The sequence below is a fragment of the Vitis vinifera genome, chromosome 3 (assembly GCF_030704535.1).
Source record: "Vitis vinifera cultivar Pinot Noir 40024 chromosome 3, ASM3070453v1".
Classification (NCBI taxonomy): Eukaryota; Viridiplantae; Streptophyta; class Magnoliopsida; order Vitales; family Vitaceae; genus Vitis; species Vitis vinifera.
In genome coordinates this window covers 19,903,191-19,919,688 of record NC_081807.1, presented here as the reverse complement: position 1 = coordinate 19,919,688, position 16,498 = coordinate 19,903,191, and the positions used below count along the sequence as shown (strand labels likewise).

The 16,498-nt window shown below is 30.9% G+C and overlaps 2 protein-coding genes across 2 annotated transcripts; both read left to right on the top strand.

The window, feature by feature from the left end:
• Positions 1–4,319: 4,319 nt before the first annotated feature.
• On the top strand, positions 4,320–13,488 carry LOC100248495 (vanillin aminotransferase). Its single transcript, XM_002268767.5, has 19 exons — positions 4,320–4,567; positions 6,098–6,240; positions 6,409–6,493; positions 6,614–6,686; positions 8,504–8,601; positions 8,866–8,958; positions 9,200–9,273; positions 9,359–9,397; positions 9,497–9,585; positions 9,679–9,755; positions 9,835–9,909; positions 10,583–10,630; positions 10,736–10,819; positions 10,890–10,977; positions 11,062–11,140; positions 11,562–11,652; positions 11,748–11,826; positions 12,298–12,413; positions 13,294–13,488. Exons 1-19 carry the CDS (start codon positions 4,523–4,525, stop codon positions 13,366–13,368), a joined length of 1,551 nt encoding a protein of 516 aa, XP_002268803.1. The 5' UTR covers positions 4,320–4,522; the 3' UTR covers positions 13,369–13,488.
• A 955-nt stretch (positions 13,489–14,443) lies between these two features.
• Positions 14,444–16,125, top strand: LOC132253572 (protein ABCI7, chloroplastic-like). The gene is made up of 2 exons (XM_059736065.1): positions 14,444–14,579; positions 14,879–16,125. The coding sequence occupies exon 2, from the start codon at positions 15,175–15,177 to the stop codon at positions 15,790–15,792; it is 618 nt and encodes a 205-aa protein (XP_059592048.1). The 5' UTR covers positions 14,444–14,579; positions 14,879–15,174; the 3' UTR covers positions 15,793–16,125.
• The last annotated feature ends 373 nt before the right edge of the window (positions 16,126–16,498 follow it).

Below are 16,498 nucleotides of genomic sequence, written 5' to 3'. Positions count from 1 at the left end.
ATTTTGAATATATTTTTATATAAAATTTCAAATAAATAAATAAATAAGAATTTCATATGTTGTTTAAAAGTTATTGTTATTTTTTAATTTTAAAAACAAAAAATAAAAATTATATCTAAATAATACTTTAGGGTCTCTTTGGCAAATGTTTTAAAATATTTTTCTAATTTCAAAAATATGTTTAAATTTTTTGGAATAAAAACTATTTTAATAATCAATTCAAATAGATTATCCTAAACAATGTTATGAGAAGGCATTCCTAACACGAAAATTTTTATTCTTCATAGTGAATATTTTTTATCGGTTGTAGGTCTAAGGTTTTTTTATTTTTTTAGAAAATTTTCATGTTAAAATCTGATGTCATTGTTTTTTTCTCTCATTCTATGGTTTGATTTTTTATTTATTTTTAAATATGATATCATTTTTACTTAGGTATATATAAGTTGAATGGAAGAAAAATGAACTAAAATAGGTGGATAATATTTTTCTGTTAATTTTGATTAATGGTATCAATTAGTAATCAGAAATGAGTGTAAGGAGATAATTATTCTTATGAAATAATTTTTGAAAGTATTGAAGTATTTGCACATGCTTTACATTTGTAAATTGTTAGAAAGAATGTTGTTGCATATATGCTTGTACATAAGTTTTATCCTTTTATATCGTGGGAAGAGAATAAATTGTGAGAAATCAAAGGGAAGGGAACATTGAATGTGGTTGATCACCACACCCCTCTTAAAAGTACTAATAAAAAGAAAATTCTAATTGAATCTTGCATTTAACAATGTATTATTTATTTATTTATTGATTGAAAATAATTTGCACAATATAAATTAAATATTATAATAATAATAATAATAAATATACAATTTTTTTTAATATTTTTTAAAAAATTGACAGATCTCTTAATACTTGATTTGTAATATTTTTTAAGGTCATAATTTACGATGAAGCTTGGTATGTAATATATATATATATATTCATCTTAATTTTATTTTGAATTATAAGGAAAGAAGATAAAAAATAAAAAAATTTATAAACTTTTTTTATTACATAAAAAATTGAGGAAAATAAATTAAAATTGTTAAATTTCCCAAACCTTTTTTAGTTTTAAGGAATATCTCAATCTCTCTATGTATATAAAGCATTTTCTTTCTTCTTTTCCTCAAGAAAGAAGTAATTTTTTTTTTAGGAAAATATTTTTATTTTTATTTTTAGTTTACTCTAGAAAATATAAAATAAAATTAAAATTGCTTATAAACTAACATGTTCTTAAATTATTTAATTTTTATATAAGGATAAAAAATAAATAAAATAAATTTAAAGAAACATATAAAATAAATTTATTAACTTTAAATCTATTTTGATTTTTTTCCATCTCTTTTATCCTTTCTTATTATTTTTTTCCTAAATTTTTAAACAACCAAACATAGGGTTAGTATTTTTTTTTTCTTTTACCATTTTTTCATGGCTTCGAGATTTAAGAAAATTAATTTTTAATTTTTTTTATTTAGTATTTTCTAAGAGCTAGACATAAATTGAGATTTTAAAAAATAAAATAAAATATAAAAGATTAATGTATCATTTATTATTAATTTAATTTTTATGCTTATAGAATAAAACTTAGTGGATGTTTGGTATACCAACTTAAAGTGACTTAATAATGTAAATAAGTTATTAAGTAAATTAAGTATATTTGATAAAATAATTTAATGGTATGACTTAAAAGTTAAAAATAATTTTAAGTAATAAGTAAAACTAATTAACTTAATCTTAAGTCCACGTCTTTATTTTACCTTTTTACCCCTATGATCTCCTCTGCTACTTCACCACCTCTTCTGTGACTCAACGTCTTTTGCCTTAATTATAATTTATGAGAATAAATATGTTAATTTGATGATTTAAAATATGTTTTAAGTTAACTTTATCAAATAACTTTAATATTTAATATTTAAAATAATAATTAAATAATAAGTTTTAAGTTAACAACTTAATATAATTTAACTTAAAGTCAACTTAAATAATTAAGTATTAAATTTTACCAAACACTCCTTAGTACTAAACTAGGGTTTATAAGACATTATCATGCATGAAATCAAGAAATCTATTATTCAATTAAAAAATTGCTTTGACCTTAGAAAGTACAGTGTTATTTGCTTGGAGAAATAATAAATAAATTTTAATTAATTTAAATTTAAATAATAAATATTTTTCTTAATAAAAAATCAAGGGAAAAAGTAGGTTTTGACTCACTAATATGAAAATATATGGAAAAACAAACTTCAATTTTTTTAAATTAGTATTATCTTCATATATTTCAAAATAATTTGAAATACATGCACTTTTTAATGAGTCGTATAATTATTACATAAAATGTCATTTTTTACTTGTTATGTTATCATTAATAATCGACAATTAAACTATTCTATATAAATATTTTTCTTATTTTTACATATATATTTTTAATTATTATTATTATTAATATTTGAGATTTTTTTCACCAAAAACAAATACCTCTAGGAAAATTTGGGAATAATAATAAACATATATAAAAGAAGGAAAATGAAGTCTAGTTGTGAATTAGTATTGATGACATAACAAGTAAAATAGACATTTTAGGGAATAATTATATGATTCATTAAAAAGTATATTTATTTTAAATTATTTTTAAATAAATGAAGATAATATTGATTTAAAAAATTTTGGATTGTTTTTTTCATATATTTTTATATTAATGAGTAAAAACCCACTTTTCCCAAAAAAATAAAAAACCCATAATAGAAAACTTTAACTTTAATAGTCAATGACCTTATCCAAATAGCAAGTGGCTGAATATGTGATAAGATTTGGGTGACAAAACTATCATGAAAATAAAGAAAGAGAATTTTATTTTTAGGGCATTTTGCTTTAATTTAAAGGAAAAGGAAAAAGAAAAAGAAAAACCGCACAAAATTAAGTTTATTTAAGTAAGGTGAAAATAGAAAAAGCAAGTTCCTTGTCTTATCAAACCCTAACTTTGAGAACCAACCTAATGTTCTAGCTTATTTTGATAATTTTTTACCATTTTTTTAAGAAAATCACTTTTAACCGCACCAAAAGAAAAGTTAGTTGTGACTAGGATCGCGATTTTGACGGTTGATGATTATTTTGAGCTCAAACCGAACCTAATCCAATTGATCCAAATCTTATTTTATTTTTTTTAAGTTTGAGTTAATATTAGACTCGAGTTAATTAAATTGTATGATTCAAAATTCATTCAGACTGTTTTTCTTTTAAATCCCTTTTAATATATTTATATCAAAAAATTTATAGTAAATGAAAAAAATTAAAAATAATAATAAAAAAATAAAAATAAATTTATATATCTTTCTAAAAATGAAAAAAATACATGATGTTCTAAAAATGAAAAAAATACATGATGTAATATATATATATATATATATATATATATATATATATATATATATATATATAGATAAGATAATACATATCTCTCATATTATTTAAATCTAACTTAAATTGAGTTTATTTCGAGTATTAAAAATGATTATCAAACCATGTAAACATCAAATTGAGTCAATTTTTGATAGAAAAGAAAATATTTAACTTTATTTTATTTTTCCCTTTTTGTAATATGCCATTTTAAACAATAAAAATGTATCAGTTTGTTTGCATGTATTGAAAACTTCTTAATTGAGAAAATTAGATAATCATATTAAATTTAAAAGATAAAAAATAATAATGGGAATTACTTCAATTTTTTTGAAGTATAATCTTATATCATATTAATATATATTCGTAAAAACTAAAAATTAATAAAACTATTAAAAGAAGAAAAAAAGAAAATAATGACGTTTACTAAAAAAAAAGAGAAAAAAATCATCAATGGAGAGATATAAATAACACTGATCAATAACAAAAGCTGAAAACTACTAAAGTTTTGTTTTCATAAACAACAAGAAATTTATTGATAGATAAATATAGATAAAATAATAATTTATAGAAAAAAAATGATTGAAAAAAACGCGTCTGGAAAGTTGGATCTCCAAAAGTTATGGAGTAGGGAGGATGCATGGTTTAAGGATATCTCCCAAACCGCTTGGAGTGAATAAAATGGATATAATTGAAAAAAAAAAAAAAACAGACTATTTTTCACATATAGGATAAAAAAATGTGAATTAAAAGTTTAAATAAAAGTATATTTTAATGTGAGGACATGAATGTTTTTTAGGGAAAATCTAGGTGTGAAATTATGGAAATTAGAAGGGATTTTTTGGTAAATAGGAATATGGACAGGTTGGATCTAATGTTGGTGTGTGAGAAGAGTTGATTCTTTGAATCATTAATCTCCTAACTGAAGTTGTTGTAAGCAAAGCCCTCTCTCTCTCTCTCTCTCTCTCTCTCTCTATCTCTATCTCTCTCTTTCTCTCTATTCCTCTGTCTCTTCTGTAGTTGAGTGCAGACCGAGGAGAGTGAAGATAGCAACTTGCATCATCTTTGAAGATAAGGGAAAAAATAGAAAATGATTTTTAGAAACCTCGTTAGATCCACTCTCAGGAACACTCAGGTTTCTACACTATTTTTTTTTTATCATCCTGTTTATTTTTTCCTTAAATGATGTCTTTTTCATGTGTTTTCTGATGAGCCCATTTGTTATTTTCTTCAGAATTTTGTGTTTCCTGCTTTGGTTGTTGCATAAATCAGTTGATCATCATGGGTTGTGCTTATTTTTTATTCAGAGATTGCTGTTTTGATCCATTCTGAGGAACACCCAGTTCAACTTTCTTCAAGTGATGTCGTTTTCATGTGTTATCTGATGAACCCACTTGTTATTTTCTCTATTTTTTTTGTTTCTTTCTTTGGTTATTGCATAAATCAATTATTCATCATGGGTTGTGCTTTTTTTATTATTCTGAGATTGCTGTTTTGATCCATTCTCAGGATTATCCAATTCATCGTTCTTCAAGTGATGTCCTTTTCATGTGTTTTCTCATGAACCCATTTATTATTCACTCCAAAATTTTGTGTTTCTTGCTTTGGTGGTTGCATAAAGCATTTCATCATCATGGGGTTGTGTTTATTTATTTATTAATTCTAAGGCTTCTGTTTTGATCCATTCTGAGGAATACCCAGTTCATGTTTCTTCAAGTGATGTGTTTTTCATGTGTTTTCTCATGAACCCATTTATTATTTACTCCAAAATTTTGTGTTTCTTGCTTTGCATAAAGCAGTTCATCTTCATGGGTTGTGTTTTATTTTTTTATTCTTTTTGATCCATTCCCAGGAATACCCAGTTCATTTTCTTTCAAATGGTGTCTTTTTTATTTGTTTTCTGTTGAATCCGCTTGTTATTTACTCCAGAATTTTCTGTTTCTTGCTTTGTTGACTAGCGCATATAGTTCATCATCATGGATTATCATTGCCTTTTCTCTCAGGACTTTTCTTTTGATTTTCCCTTTTTTCTGTTCTAAATTCTTAACTGATTGTAAAGGTTTTATTATGATAATTCTATTACAACCATAATTTTGAATTAACTTTTTCATTTTTTTTCCTTTTCCATTTTGGGGTATTGTTTTTTGAATTAATTTTGGAGTTGCATTGATGTAATAGTTTTGAGATAGGAAACTTATTCAGGGTACTTAGAATAATTCAGCACAGTTTGAATTGGTGTATACACCATGAGAATCAGTACTTTTAACAAGATTATGCTCTTTCTCATTCATCTCGAGAACTGTACTGACCCAATTGCTTTGTTTGATAAGTTTTTATTGTTGATGAAAGATATCTGCTGGGCTTGAATTTTATCTATGCTCTGTGGCACGGTTGCTCAATGTTTGAAGGGCTGGAGTCATGCTTATTGCGTTGTGATTCAAGATATTATCGGTTTTAGATAGACATTTGACATTGTTGTATTGTTTCGTGTTGCCTTTTGGTTTTGGATTTTGAATTCAAGTATTACATGCAGCAAAATAGAATTATATGATTAGTATAGAATGCCTAAAGATATTCTCCTGTTTATTCTCCCTAATCCTGCCCCTACAACTCTTTTTATTTTTATTTTTTCATCTTTAAAATATATTATCTTTTAATTTAACAGGCTGTTTCATACAAAAATCATGTTGCGGCTGCTAGAAGTTTGCAGGAGCATCTGGTTCGGGCTCCCGTGCTGGCCAGATGGAACAGCACAGAGGCATCCATGCAAAGGGAAGATGCAGAAACCGAGTTGAAGAATGCTAAAGAGTATTTTCTGTTCTATTTCTTTTCTGTTCTTCTTGTGCAATGATGTATTTATATTAAGAACCGTAAATTTTTGTTGACATGTTCACCTTGTATGTCATATGTGAACATGTATGCCCATAGAATCTCGATCTAGTATACGCACTAAACTCAATGTCATGATTATGACAGGTTCAAGGGCCATGATATGTTGGCACCTTTCACAGCCGGGTGGCAGGCTTCTGATACAAATCCTCTAGTAATAGAGAAGTCTAAGGTATACTTTTCTAAAAAATTTTCCTGCATAGGACCTTTTATTTATTTATTTTTGACGTCTTAAAAGCCCGATTTTTTTTTTTGATTACCTAATTTACCATCACTTAATCCATGGCTACAGGGTGCCTATGTCTGGGACATCAATGGAAAGAAGTATCTCGATTCTCTGGCTGGTCTATGGTGCACAGCTTTAGGTATTCTCAATATCCCTACTGTTTCAAATATATTTCTGCTCTCTAAAATTATCTTCTGTCATTGTTTGTATGCTCAAATTTAATTTTCACAATTCAAGCAGAGTCTTCAACCTTGAAATTCTCCGAGAAAAATCAAATGTAGAAAATGGAGTTAAAAAAATCTTAGAATCCCGAGGAGAACAGGAGAGCAGTTCAAGAAATTCAAATGCCTATCCTAAAGGATGCATCTCTTGCAAACCTAAACCTGGCCGGTCCGCACCAACACACGTATTATTAAAGTGTTACACATGTAGTGCCATCATATGAAGAAAAGTGTATGATTTTTTTAATCAATCAGTTCTTTATATTATGGGACTACATGTGTTACACTTTGATGACATGTGGGTTAGTGTGGACCGGGAGAGGTTTAAGTTTGTAGGGGATAGATACATCCTTTGGGCATAAGCGTTTGAATTAGTGGAGCCACTCTCTTTTTCTCCTCTAGATTGTAAGATTTTTTTACCTCCATTTTCTTTGCTTGATTTTTCCCAGAAAATTCAAAAGTTCAATGCTTTATTTCAATCTTAAAAGCATTAGAAATACCAACTTCTCATGAAAATAAAATAAAATATAAGAGCATTTATAAAAATGCCTTCACACCTCTTGCTATTTTTTTTTTCTGTCTTTCTTTTTTTTACCTTGCAATTTACTTAGTCCATGTTTGGTTCATGGAAAGTGCCAAGGAAAAGAAAAAATACTTAGGAAAATGGTTGCCTTGTGTTTGGTTTACCATGAAAAATATGCAAGAAAATCGCATAAAAAATAAAAATTAGTTAGAAACTTAAGCGTTTTTAAGTTATTTAATCTTTATATAGAAGAGAAAAATGAGTGAAATGGGGTTGAAGAAGCATGCAAAAATTATTTATTAACTTTAAATATAATTTTCATTTTCCTTCACCCCTTCTTTTCTTCTATTTTTCTTCTTTTATTTTATTTGTCTTGCATTTTCTCTTAAATTTTCCAAAAACCATACATAGGGTTCACATCACTAAAATTGTTTTTGTTTTTTATAAATTTAATAGGCTTGCAGAGATAGTCTGCTAGCGCAACAATAGTCAAAAATAGAAAAAATGGCGGAGCTAATGAACTCTTATGTGAAAATCCAGGACAATATGTAACGGGTACATTTTATTTTTAATTTTCTTTGTCTATACACAGTTGCAATGGATATAAATCAACATGAGGTAAAACCATAAAAAAATGCTCCTTTTAATATGCTGCCAGAATATAACGGGGAAATATCACAACCAGTTTATTTTTCTCTCCTCTCAATATAAGTATCCTTGAGTTTTGTGGAATTTTATTTACTTATTGAAATTGATGTGGCTCTGACAGAAACAAGAAGTAAATATTTATTTGAATACTACTATTCCAAGTTTGTTTTCTGCCTGATGCATATGGATAAACTGACAAATTAAGTTACTGAACCAGAAGTGCCGGGGATATTCACAGAAGTATCTTATATATGCACATGTCAGCAACCCTAGACAGTACACTGCCAATGGTTGACAAGATGCTGTGTCTTTGCTACATATGATCCGTGCTCAGGCACGCATACAAACACACACACACACACACACACACATGACTTTAGTTGAGGGCTAGAAGATCTGTCGATTGCTTACATGTCCGAGGATACAGGGAGTAGAAAATCTGTTGGCTTAACACACACATGTATTTCACACATGTACCAAAGTTGATATAACTTTGATATTTTTGTGAACTATTTGATTTTATATTTCATTTTTAGTTGCTTATGTATTGTTGGAAATTTGCAGGGGGGAGTGAACCTCGACTTGTTGCTGCTGCAATTGCTCAACTAAATACCTTGCCGTTTTACCACTCCTTTTGGAATCGTACTACAAAACCCTCTCTGGTACCTTTTTTATCTATTCCTGCAGCTATCAACAATACGATTCCTTTTTGTTATCCATTGCATCTTTCTTTTACATCGTCTTCTAATTTATTATTTATTCCATGTGCTGTATTATATTAAAATTTTGGCTATTTCATGTTGCTCTGTTTTTCTACTTCTTTAGATACAGGCTATTGTTGCAAATGTCTGTTTTTACTGGATTTTTAGGTGGGTTATCTTCTGGAAATCTTTCTACTGACTCTGAATTATCATTTGATCTTGCAGGATCTTGCAAAGGAACTTCTAAACACTTTTACAGCAACAAAAATGGGAAAAGCATTTTTTACAAATAGTGGATCAGAAGCCAATGATACCCAGGTTTGATCAGATCAAATGGCACTTTTAAGCATTTTGTTGACTTCCTTCAGGAAGACTTTATCATAAAAAATTAATTGTTGCCTTGGTTAATTATATCATCCATAACATCAATGCTTTAAAAAATGAAGTAAAGAATAAAACTAAAAAGCAAATCATGCCTGAAGTCCATGTGTTTTGGTACTGAGAACCAAAACTTCGGTGGAAAATAACAAAGTTTTTATCTTGAATTATTTTGTTATAGGTGAAGTTGGTATGGTATTATAATAATGCACTTGGAAGACCAAATAAGAAGAAATTCATAGCTCGGGAAAAATCGTATGTCAATCACTCAATCATGTGTTCTGTATCTATTTTCTTTGCAAAATTCCAAACTTTTTATATTATTTCCACATTTTGGCAGGTACCATGGATCAACCCTAATATCAGCTAGTCTTTCAGGGTATGATAACTTTATATTCAACATTTCCAATCAAAAAATGTATTCTAATTATATAAATTTTAAACTCTTTAGTTCATTAACAAGAAAATTATTGCCCAGACTTCCAGCATTGCATCAAAAATTTGATCTGCCTGCTCCATTTGTACTACACACTGATTGTCCTCATTACTGGCGCTATCATCTTCCAGGTTGCCATTTTATCTCTTATTCTGAGATCACTTTTTGGTTATTATTATTTCTTTTAAAAAAAAAAACAATGGGTGTGCTCTTCCTTGTTTCAGGTGAGTCAGAAGAGGAGTTCTCAACCAGATTAGCCAATAATTTAGAGAATCTTATCCTGAAAGAGGGACCAGAGACGGTAATATAACTACGAGAAATCATTCTACAACTAGAAAGACTGGTTGGGTTGATAACCTAGCACCATTGTTCATTTTCAGATTGCCGCATTCATTGCAGAGCCTGTCATGGGAGCAGGAGGTGTGATTCCTCCACCTGCAACTTATTTTGATAAGGTAAGCTGTTGGTGTCATCAAGAGCTTGAAACACCTTGGCCTAATGTCCTTTGCTATGGAATCTGGAACCCATTGGTGCCTGTGTCTTGCATTCTTTTTGCTTGAGTGTGGTATGCATGAATGTGCCTGTGTAGGTGTGGATATGTGTACATAAATATGTGAAAGCAGTCGGAACCATTGCTGCCTATGTTACAAGGACAATTAACACACGTCCATGCCAACACACACAAAATAAAAAACAAGGTTAATGTGTTTGATGTAGAGATGAACACAGACAGTAGGCATGACACCACAACCTTCAAAAACCCAACATTCTATTTAAATTAGGCTGTGCTGATGAAGTATCGACACATCCTCTTATAAATATTCAAACTCAGGAAAAGTACTGATTTTTATAAGTTGTCTTACCTTTCTAATGCTCTGAGGCACTTCTATATAGTTGATAGCTTGATTTGAGTTTTGAATTGAGTTATCGACTGCCAGGCTTCAGTTGCTTATTGATTATGATATATCTTTTTAAGAGTGGTATATCTTGTTAAGTCAATTTTAGACTTTGTTGTCAAGCACATCTGTTTTGAATGTTAATGCTATCAGCTTACATATTATGTATGTTGATTATCGGCATGCTTTTTCATATATGTATGCTTAACTAGAGCATTTCATGTTTATGCAGATCCAACCTATCTTGAAAAAATATGATATTCTCTTTATTGCGGATGAGGTATCTGGATTACATTTTTTTTTTCCATTTCCAGTTTGTTATAAGGGAGATCTTCAATGTTGCTTCTTATCTTAGGCTTACTCCCACCGTTTTTTTTTGTTATAGGTAATTTGTGCATTTGGAAGGCTTGGAACAATGTTTGGATGTGACAAATATGGCATGAAACCAGACCTTGTCTCCATGGCAAAGGTAAAATATGACATGGATACCTTGTTTTTGTAGCATGAGAATACTATACTCATCTTTTCATCCTTTCCAGGCTCTGTCTTCTGCATATATGCCAATTGGAGCCGTTCTTGTGAGCCCTGAAATTTCAGATGTTATAGACTCTCAAAGCAACAAACTTGGTATGTCGACTAATGATTGAGAGTTTTGTCTTTCTGATCATTGTTGTTGAGTGTTTCTCCTATCCTAATTCCACAACTGGCCAGGTGTTTTTTCTCATGGATTTACCTATTCCGGGCACCCTGTCTCCTGTGCAGTTGCATTGGAAGCCCTCAAAATCTACAAGTATGTTTCTTTCTGATTATCTATGCTGAAGATTCCATAAATATGTTTAGAACTTCTGAACATTCAAAACTCTCTACACATGTCATGACAAACACGGTTTTCACGCTTTGGATCTTCACCAAACACCTGTTATGGACCCTATGAATTATCCACAAGGCAAAGAATATGAGCAGATGATTTTAGACCATCTGATTTCATTTGTTCAGGGTTAAGTGTTCATTGTTAATTTTCTTTATTGTTATGAGTTAACTCATAACTACAGTGGAAAAAACCCTTACATCCATAGTCCAAAGTCACCTAATTGACACACTTTCTAAACTATATTATTAGCTTTCATGGGTCCCATTGAATGGCGGATCCCAGGTCACTAAACGTGTTAGCTTTTTTAGTTGTGAGAATTATCTGTTTGATTTGTTTCCAGGGAAAGAAACATTGCTGAGGTAGTACAGAGAATTTCCCCAAAGTTTCAAAATGGGCTAAAAGCCTTCTCCGACAGTCCCATTATTGGAGAGGTACATTTTGTTTCTTGAGCACTTAAATTGTTTAGCTGATTCGGGAACACATTGTTACCAGACAATTACCTTGTTTTATTCATCTGCTTTTCCAGATACGAGGAACTGGCTTGATTCTCGGTACTGAGTTCACAGACAATAAGTCACCTAATGATGTGTTCCCTCCTGAATGGGGCAAGTTCCACCTTTCTTTTGCTTTTATTTTTTGTTATAGTTGATGAAAGAAGTTCTGTTTTTGGGAGGGTTTTAGGACCTTTTTTAGCTCATATCGGCTTAATATACATTGTCAGTCTATTACCCAATAGTTTAAATTTTTAGGTTAAATAGGTAGCTTACATGGTATCCGAGGTAGGTATTTTGGGACATCATGAGTTCGAACCTTACTATGCTACTTGCATATTTTCCTCATTTATTGAGCCATGTACAAGCCCAAAGAAGGCTTTAAAGTAAGCTGTTAGGGTTTTTATGATAAACTGACTTGATGTATATTGCTGGTTATTATCTATTAACTTAAGGTTCTAGGTTAAATATGTAGCCACATTACATGCTAGTATCCTGAATACAAGGTTTGAGTGATTCTGTCATCTGGGTTTTGTCCTTTTTTTCATCCTTTTCAATAATGGTCGTTAATGGTGGACATTACAGGCATAGGTGCATATTTTGGAGCACAGTGCCAGAAGCATGGGATGCTAGTACGTGTTGCAGGGGATAGCATCATGATGTCTCCCCCATTTATAATCACCCCTGAAGAAGTTGACGAGGTAGGTTTAGTGCTGCTACTATTAACTATTTTCTCACCAATGAGAATTCAAGCAATTTCTCTCCATTTCAATTGATGCTTGATCTTGAGATTGAATGAGGTTTGCTGGTGCATTATTTTTGTGGTTGTGCTTGGATGGAAGGAAGAATAATTTTACTGATGATTTTACGCCTTTTTAACGAACTATTTCCCGGATCATTACTTCTAAGTGATTCCTCAAAAGGTCAGGTACCAGGTGCTTTTTTAGAGAAGTCAAAGCAGTTGCTTGGCAAAAAATATAGGGCGTTTTTGTGTAAGAAATGAGGATGCTGTTTCTTGGAATCTAAAAATAGTTGATCATATTATTTTCAGTCATTGACACAAATATAGAATCCTTTTAGGGTCTACTTGGGAAATGTTTTTAGAAGTAGTTTTCTATTATATAGAACAGACAACAATTTTTTAATTTTAAAAACACGTTTGACAGTTGTGAACTACTTTTAGGAACTGTTTTCAAAAACTTACCCTAGGAATTGTTTTTCAAAAATGTTGTCAAACAAACCCTTAACATTTTCAAGAGTGGCCCATTTCAATAAATTTTTTCAAAAACAATTTCTAAAAACATGTTGTGTTCTGTCATCTATGCTGTTCTTGTTTCTTGTTTCTTCTGTATTTTCCCATGCATGAGCACTTCCTTTTGCGGTTCTTGCAAATGTGAATACCACTACAAAAACCACAATATTCAAGATCAATGATGTTGCAGTTGTCATTAATTACATGAATTGCATGCATATGCTTCTGCTAGGCCATTAGAAATCATTCTTCCTCAACTCAAAGTTTACATTGAATGCATCGTTATCACTATATGATGATTGGAAATTTGAAATTGCTGTTAATTTCAGTTAATCAGCATATATGGGAAAGCACTGAAGGCTACTGAAGAGAGGGTGAAGGAGCTCAAGTCCCTGCAGAAGTAAGCAGCAGGGGGCATTTGCTGCTGATGATGACGAAAGGTCTGTTGGCCTCATGTATAGAAAACTCAATAATGTGTTGTTGAGAGTACTGGTACCTGATAAAGCATCTTCCCTTCTCATGAACTGCTGATTTTCTACTGCAATCTTCGATTGTCTCTTTCTTTAAATAATAAATAACACAAAATTTTAAGATAACAATGAAAAAAAAAAAAGTAAAAATAAACTTATATATATTTTTTAAAAATGAAAAAGTATATGATATAATTATAATTTTATATTTTTTTCTTTAAAATCTAAAAAGATAATAAATATTAATAATAAATATTTTAAAAATATTAAATACAGTTCAAGGTAGACTTAGGTTATTTTGAACCTCAACTCAAGCTCAATCCAAAATGAATTTGGATTGAAAAAACTTAACTCAAATCTCAACTCGAATAATAAATATATTTGCCCAAATCCATCCAAATATCGGGTTGGATTGGGCCAATTCATCCAACTTGCACCCTTGAATACAAAAAGTAGAGATTTACCTTATATTATTAAAAAAGAAAAAAACTTTAATTGTTTTTTTTTTAAATTTCACTAAGTAAGAAAACTTTACTTCTTCAAATTTTAAAATTTTAAAAAGTGTTTTTAACAATACAAGATAAATACTTACATTTTTTGTATAAAAAAATTCATAATTGTATAAAGGACTTCCTAAATTTTAGAAGCAAAAAACTTGCATCCAAATGCCACAAGTGATTGGTTTTTAATTATAATATATTTATAGCATGGAAAATAAATTAAAAATTTAACTTTATACTTGTTTATAATTTTATTTTCAAAATATTTTTAATCAAATATATCAAATTTTACTATTTAATTACTTACTTTTTTCAGTTATGAACCTATTTTTAATTTTAATAATTTTTAAATATATAAAATTAATAAATGTATATGGATTAAATACATTATAATTTAGTCAAGTCATAAATGAATCATTTTAACAAGATTACATAAACAAGTTAAACAAGGTTAGACAGATTAAATAGCCAAGCCCTTTTCTGAAGTTGCCCTCCAGACGAGAGAATCCCTCTAAAAAGGCCCTATTTTCCTCCACTCACTTCTCTCACTCGGGCATCAAGAAGCCCTTTTCTGAAGTTGCCCTCCAGACGAGAGAATCCCTCTAAAAAGGCCCTATTTTCCTCTGCCACTCTCAATCCTAGCAGGTACTAATCTAAATCATGTTATATTATTATTATTTTTTTGCAACCCCTTTTTGATTCCCAAGAAAATCCATCCCCATTCGATTTCCGGGAAAATTCATTCTCGATTTCCAAGAAAATCTATGCAAAACAAAAAAAAAATTGTTTTTTTTTTTTTTTTTTTTTTTGGGTCCCTGTGTTTTCTGGATCTGTTCTAGGGTCTCTTGCCATTGGATTTAAATTTCACGAACCCTAAATCCACGATTCAAATCATGATCAAATAGCATCTAATGTTTTTTTTTTTTTTTAAAAAAATTGTACAGATTTTATATCCTGTGCGCGGGCTGGGCTGGTAGGAAATATGGGGAAATTTTCCGAAAAATCGGTAAAAATAAATATCGGCGATATTTTCGAAAAATTACCGAAATTTCGGTGATGAATACTGTGTCGGAGCCGGCCGATAAGCGATATTTCCGAAATTTTTCGACATTTCAATCCTCGGACACAGCAAAGTCCTTATCATCCCTCTTGGGGATGGCCGGGGTTCAGCCTTAAAGGCCCCTAGTAGTGAGCCACGCTTAGCCTCGCAGACTTTCTGGAACCGGCCACAGCCATAACCATGGCTGCTACTTTGCTTTCACCTCACCTTCTCTTAAACCCTAAACTATCCATACAAACCTCTGCTTCTAAATTCCCAACACCCAAATCCCGCTCAACCCCCAAAATTAGGGCAACCTTCTCCGACCCATTTGTCCCCCAGATTGCAGAAAGCCTAGAGGACTCTCTCTCTTCTTCTTCAACCTCTTCTCCACCACCTCTCCAAAAGCTCAGAGACGCCTCCTCACAAACCGTGCTTTCTACTCCATGGCCTTCTCGCAAAGACGAGCCCTTTCGCTTCACAGACACTTCCCTTATCAGATACTCCCAAGTCACCCCTATTTCACACCCACCAACTTCAATCGCCATTTCCACCGACACCCAATTTCCCAATCTCTGCATCGTGGATGGCCACATTATATATTCTCTCTCCAATTTGTCCCAATTGCCCACTGGCGTTTTCGTAGGTTCCCTGTCGAGCCTCCCTTCTGAAACCATCACGAAAAGGGTGTCTGAATTTGTGGCCAATTTTGAAGGGGACCTGTTTTGGTCCCTCAATGGGTTGGGCACACTGGACATGGTTGTTGTGTATGTTCCGGCTGGGTGTCGCGTGGAAATGCCCCTTCATATCGTGTATTAGTCCGTTGAGGGTGGGGATATCGGGTTTAAGAAGTTACCTGTGTCAAATCCAAGGGTTTTTGTGTTGGTGGAGGAGGGAGGGGAAATTGGTGAGATCGAGGAGTTTGTGGGTGGAGGTGAGAACAAGTGTTATTGGGCTAATGCAGTTACTGAGGTAAGGTGAGTATTCAAGGTAGCTAATAGAATGATTCAAGGTGAAACATACTATTCCGGTGTTAGCAAGCATTTACAACGGCTTAAATGAAATCGTTTGTTCTTCGAAACTTGAGAATAATGCATCTATTTTCCCTATTTATTACTTATATGGATGGTTAGGTGAATATTTTGACACCCATTGCATTTCTCCTTCTTGGAACCATCCCCCACTGACTTATCACACCGATGAGTTTTTTGCTAAGCGTTTTGATGATTTGCAAGCTTAGGCTTTGATAATGTCTTGTAATGGCATAAAGTTGGACCACATGGCATTACGCCACAAGGAGCATGTGCATTGGACTGATAATGAATTTATTAGTGTTACTAACGCTTCTTATCTCATAAATCTTTGCTCTAGCTATTTATCTTTGCAAAAGTAAAATTTTTTTGAGTAAAAACACTATAAAATAAACTCTTGAACTCGATTGATAGTACTTTTAGATGAAGTGTTTTTATTGAAAATGTTTACCCTATAATATTTCTATGAAAAACTATGTTATGATATTCTGGAA